General features: G+C 57.4%; 1 protein-coding gene across 1 annotated transcript; it reads right to left on the bottom strand.

The window, feature by feature from the left end:
* Window positions 1-551: 551 nt before the first annotated feature.
* PPP1R16A (protein phosphatase 1 regulatory subunit 16A) lies at window positions 552-5735 on the bottom strand. Its single transcript, XM_026867313.1, is given in 9 exon segments — window positions 552-1846; window positions 1949-2262; window positions 2409-2484; window positions 3489-3614; window positions 3722-3846; window positions 3939-4042; window positions 4120-4265; window positions 4406-4476; window positions 4776-5735. Coding segments are annotated over 9 exon segments (1551 nt in total). The 5' UTR covers window positions 5035-5735; the 3' UTR covers window positions 552-1516.
* Window positions 5736-5940: the final 205 nt, after the last annotated feature.

The following is a 5940-nucleotide window of genomic DNA, read 5'->3' as shown; positions in this document are numbered from 1 at the left end:
CATTTTGGGGGAGAAAAGAGGAAAAAAAAAAAAAAAAGGAGCAAAAGTCACCCTGTGAGTGTAAGGCTGGGGTGGGGGGAGGGAAGGGCTGCACCCATGGGTGCTGCAGGTGCTCAGATCAACTTCCAGCTGAGAGAGGTAAAAAAACCTGACTCAAGGAGGCGTCAGTTTTGTCAGAAAAAGCCCAGTTTTTGGGGAGAAAACGGTCCAAAAGAGGCAAAGTCACCCCTTAAAAGAAAGGCTGGAGGGAGGGAAGGGCTGCACCCATGGGTGCTGCGGGAAAGTGTTGCACCCGTGGGTGCTGCGGGTGCTCATATCAACCTTTCAGCTGAGGGATGTTAAAACAAACAACCCAAGGAGGTGTCAGTTTTGTCAGGAAAAAAAAAATAATAATTGGGGGGAGAAAAGAGGCAAAAAGAGGCAAAGTCACCCCGTGAGTGTAAGGCTGGTGTGGGGAGAGGGAGGGGCTGCACCCATGGGTGCTGTGGGTGCTCAGATCCGCTTCGAGCTGAGGGACGTAAAAAAACGACTCAAGGAGGCATCAGTTTTGTCAGAAAAAGCCCCGTTTTGGGGAGAAAAGAGTCAAAACGAGGCAAAAGTCACCCCTTAAACATAAGGCTGAGGTGGAGGGAGGGAGGGGCCGCACCCATGGGTGCTGCAGGCGCTCACATCATCTTTCAGCCATGGAACATATAAAACCAACTCAATGAGTCTGCAATTTCAGCAGAAAAAGCCCCATTTTGGGGAGAAAAAGCGCAAAAAGAGGAAAAGTCACCCCTTCGAAGAAAGGCCGGGGGGAGGGAGGGGCCGCACCCATGGGTGCTGTGGGCACTCACATCACCTTTCAGCTGAGGGACGTAGAAAATCGATGCAAGGAGGTGTCAGTTTTGTCAGAAAAAGCCCCTTTTGGGGGAGAAAAGAGGCAAAAAGAGACAAAGTCACCCCGTGAGTCTAAGGCTGGTGTGGGGAGAGGGAGGGGCTGCACCCATGGGTGCTGCAGGTGCTCAGATCAACTTCCAGCTGAGGAACATGTAAAACCAACTCACCAAGGCCTCAATTTCAGCAGAAAAAGCCCAATTTTGGGGAGAAAAGAGGCAAAAAGAGGTAAAGTCAGCCCTTCGATGAAAGGCTGGGGGGTAGGGAAGGGTGGCACCCATGGGTGCTGCAGGCGCTCACATCATCTTCCAGCTGAGAGACGTATAAAAACAACTCAACAAGGTGTCATTTTCAGCAGAAAATGCCCCATTTTGGGGCGAAAAGAGGCAAAAAGAGGCAAAGTCACCCCTTTGAAGAAAGGCCGGGGGGAGGGAGGGGCTGCACCCATGGGTGCTGTGGGCGCTCACATCACCTTCCAGCTGCGGGACGTAAAAAAAAAGACTCAAGGAGGCATCAGTTTTGTCAGAAAAAAGCCCCGTTTTGGGGAGAAAAGAGGCAAAAAGAGGCCAAAGTCACCCCTTAAACATAAGGCTGAGGTGGAGGGAGAGGGAGGGGCAGCACCCACGGGTGCTGCGGGCGCTCACATCACCTTACAGCAGCGCTGCTTGGCCGCCGGCGTCTCCTCGGCCGGCGCCGTCAGTTTGAGCAGGGGGGGGTCACCGGTGCCGCCGGTTCCGGCGATTTGGGGGATGGTTGCCACGGGGTTCCCGGCCCCGGGGGTGTCCTCGGGGCGCGGGCGCTGGAGTTTGGCGGCCGCCCGGTGCCGTTTGAGGTCGGCCAAGGTGTGGTGGGATTTGTCCCGGGGGGGGTCCGTGGCGGAGGAGGCACCAGCGCCGTGTTTTTTGGTATAAAGAGCCGCGCCGTTGCGTTGTGGCGGCGGTTCGGGGGGATCCGGTGATTCGGTGGGATCCTACCGCAGGGTGAAAATTAAAAAAAAAAAGAAACACATGTCATGGCAACGCCGGGAGGAGAAAAGCGGGGGGGATCCTCACCCAAACCCCCGGGGACTGACGGGGAAGCGGCGGCGCAGGTCGGCGTCCGTCTGCCGGTCCTCGTCCTCGCTGTCGCGGCGCTCGGCGCGTTGCCAGACGATGGCTTCCCGCTCATGCTCCTTCCGGTACAAATTTTTTTTTTTTTTTTTTTAATTAATTTTGAACCGGCGCGGCGGTGAAAAAATAAATTTGGGGTGTCCTCACCCGCGGCTGCCGGCGCTGGAGGTGCGCCGTTGGAGCAGGGATTTGTGTTTGTCGTGGGATTTCATGACGGCGTCGTGTTTGTGTTTCAGTTCCAGAAGTTTGGCTCGAATCTCCTCGTCGCCACAGACGTCTGCGCCGGGGCCAGAGGTGTCACCGCGGTGAAAGGGAGGTGGAGCGGGGGGGAGAAGACATTAAACCCCGCGGCAGCGTTTGGCAGAAATGAGAATTGACCCAAGAAAATAAAACAAAATAAAAAAATTAACCGGCAAAACTCACCCAAGGGGGTCTCGTCCAGCACTGATTTGCTGTTGAGGTCGGCGCCGTGAGCCACCAGCAGCTCCACCAGCGGCACCTGAGCGGGCAGAGGGACGTGCAGGGGGTGAGGGGAGGCAAGAATCTAGTAAAGGTGGCAAGAAGCTGGCTGGGGCGTCAAAAAGCTGGTAATGGTGGCAAAAATTTGGCAAGGGTGGCAAGAACCTGGTAAGGGTGGCAAGAATCCGTCAGGGGCGGAAAGAATTTGGTAAGGGTGGCAAGAATCTGATACAGGTGGCAAGAACCTGGCAGGGGCGGCAAAAATCCAGCAGGGGCAGCAAAAATCTGGTAAGAGAATCTGGCAGCGGCAGCAAGAAGCTGGCAGGGGCGGCAAGAATATGGTAAGGGTGGCAAAAATCTGGCAGTGGTGGCAAGAAGCTAGTAATGGTGGCAAAAATTTGTCAAGGGTAGCAAGAATCTAGCAGCAGCACCAAGAATCCGGCACGGGTGGCAGAAATCTGGCAGAGGCAGCAAGAATTTGGTAAGTGTGGCAACAATCTGGTGGGGGTGGCAAGAATCTGGCAGGGGTGGAAAAATCTGGTAGGGGGTGGCAAGAATCTGGCAGGGGTGACAAAAAGCTGGTAAGGGTGGCAAATATTTGGCAAGTGTGGCAAGAATCTGATGGGGGTGGCAAGAACTTGGTAAGGATGGCAAAAATCTGGCAGGGGCAGAAAGAATCTGTCAGGGATGGCAAGAATCTGAAACGAGTGGCAAAAATCTGGCAGGGGCGGCAAGAATTTGGTAAGGCTGGCAAAAATCTGGCAGTGGTGGCAAGAATCTGGCAGGGGCAGCAAGAAGCTAGTAATGGTGGCAAAAATTTGTCAAGGGTGGCAAGAATCTGGCAGCAGCACCAAGAATCCGTCATGGGTGGCAAAAATCTAGCAGGGGCAGCAAAAATTTGGTAAGGGTGGCAAGAACTTGGCAGGGGCAGGAAAATCTGGTAAAGGTGGCAAGAATCTGGCAGAGGTGGCAAGAAACGGGTAAGGGCAGCAAAAATTTGGCAGGGGTAGCAAAAATGTGGCAGGGGGTGCTGCCTGCACCCACCTGTCCCCAGCAAGCGGCGGCGTGCAGCGGCTCCCAGCCGTCCTCGTCCTTGGCGGCGACGCCGGCACGGTGCTCCAGCAGCAGCTCGGCCGCCTCGGTGTAACCGTTGGCCGCCGCGATGTGCAGCTGCCGGGGACGGGGAGACGGTTGGGGACAGCTCCGGTGGCGTTGTCACCCCCTTCCTCCCCAAAATGGCATCCCCCGCCCCCCCTGCCTGTCTCTGCCCGTCCTACCAACGTGGCGCCGTGACCCCGCGGCGCGTCCAAATCGGCTCCCGCCTGCACCAGCTGCCGGATCTCCCGCACCATGTCGCGCTCCGTGGCGGCACGAGCCTCCTCGATCTTCTCCTGAGTGATCCCTAACGGGGAGGGGACACACACAAGAGGTGACAGTGGAAAGGGGACGCCCCGGGGTCCTGCCACATCCCTGCCTTCAGCCGGTAACGCTCACCCTGCTCCGCCATGGCCGTTTCGATGCAATCGAGGGTCACCTCGTCCTCGCAGAGGTCGTAGGGCATGTTCCCGTCCGAGTTGACAGCCAAAAGGTTGGCGCCGCTGTTTTAAGGAAAAAAAAATAAGGAATCAGGACCAACCCGTGGCACCCCGGGGCCTCCTTTTACCCGCTGTGGTACCGTCGGATGAGGAGCTGGACAAGGCGGAGGTGGCCGCAGGTGGCGGCGGCATGAAGCGGCGTCCAGAGTTCGCTGTCGCGGGCATTGACGTCGGCACCGGCTTCCAGCAGCACCGTCACCACGTCACCGTAATCATCTATGCAGCACTGGGGGGAAAAAAAAACACCGGCGGCGGTTATAGGGAGGCACCAAAATGGGGGAAAACCCCTTTTTTTGCAAGCGCCGGGGTCACTGTTCGATCCACAACGCGGTGTCACCGGAAGGAACCGGGTAAAAGCGGCGTTACCTGGTGCAGCGCGGTGAGACCGTCCTCGTTGCAGAGGTCGGGGCTGACGCCGCTCTGAAGGAACTGCCGGACTGCGGGGGCCAAAAATAGTGGAAAAATAAAATTAAAAAAAAAAAAATTAACCAGGGTCACAACTTGGAGCATCCCCCCCGTGTTATATTTTCACTGGAGCGTCAGGATCCCGCCGCACCGCAGACACTGTCACTCGTGTTGATGGAGGCTGGTTCATTTTGGGGGAAATTTGGAGGTAAAATAAGGATTTACGTCACGGGTTTAACCCCCAAACAGGGTGATTTTGGGAGTCGGGGGGTTGAAGGCTTCCCAAAGCCCCGAAAGCAGCATCTCTGCCGTGCCCAGCGGTGTCCCTCACCTTCCTCCGCATCGTGCCGGGCGGCTGCCTCCAGTAGCTGGACACTGGCAGGGAACGTCACCCTCTTCCCTTGGCTGTTGCTCTTCCTCCTCCTCCTCTTCCTCTCAGCTCCGCTCTTCATCCCCTGCATCTCCTTTTCCGTCTGTGCCCATTTTTTCAGCTGCTGGGCCCGGCGTTTCTGAGCGTGTTTCAGCCGTTCCGGCGTGCTCAGCCGCGCCACCGCCGGCATCTCTGCCACCAGCTCCGGGTGCTCGGCCATGGCGAGGGGTTTTGCCGGAAAACGGGGCGAATCCCACCGGGAATGGGGTACGGAGCCACCGGCTCCCTCACCAGCATCACCCGCGGCCCCTCAGAACGGGGAGGGGGGCGGCTTATCCCTGTATCCCGGCGCTTTCCCAGAGCTTCACCGCAGGCTCGAGAGACAGGAATCGGCGTTTCGGTACCATTTCCCCCTCCCCGGGTGCTCCCTGCCCTGGCTTTAAGCACCCAAAATCCCCCAAAATGGGGTCTGTGGGTCCCGCTAAGCCTCAGCAGGGGGCAATCCCTGGCAACTTGGGGCAGAGTCACTCAGCGACAGCGGATCCAAAGGCACGGAGGAGCAAAGCTGGAGAAATCCCCTCAGTCCAATCCCAAACGCATGTTTGTCCACTAATTATCCCAACGAGCTTTTGCTTTCCCGTCCTCCGGAAGCATTTGTCGGTCATTCAGCTCTGATCTCACAGAAGAATCGATCATCCAGCTCGGAAAGTTCCCAGGACACTGGCGGCTTCTCGGGATAACACCGCGCCGGGGCTGCGGATTCTGCCGGGATGAGCTTGGCGTGGCGAGGCGAATCCTACGGGGAAAACCGGCAAGAAATCATGAAGGGAGAGGGAGAGGCTCGGTAAGAGCCGCCCCGTGCCTAACCCACCGCTGGTTTTGCCGTTAATCCAGGATTAACCTACAATCCAAAAAGAAGCAAATTCCCGCAGGCCTATCGCCGAAACGCCGGTAACCTTGAGGGGTCACCCCCCCCCCAGGGCCTCACCGGGAGGAATCACCGATTCTCCACCGGTTGAGAGGATCCCCGGCACGTCCCGGTGAGAATCGCTTCGCCGGGAGTTGCCGGTTGGGCACGGTTAAACCGGGAGAACCACAGCCCAGCGCCTCGCCCCGAAGTCGGCAT

This window comes from Athene cunicularia, unplaced genomic scaffold, assembly GCF_003259725.1.
Source record: "Athene cunicularia isolate RWA unplaced genomic scaffold, athCun1 SCF_256, whole genome shotgun sequence".
NCBI lineage: Eukaryota > Metazoa > Chordata > Aves > Strigiformes > Strigidae > Athene > Athene cunicularia.
The sequence above is the reverse complement of the archived record's forward strand: the minus strand, read 5'-3'. Positions and strand labels throughout refer to the sequence as shown.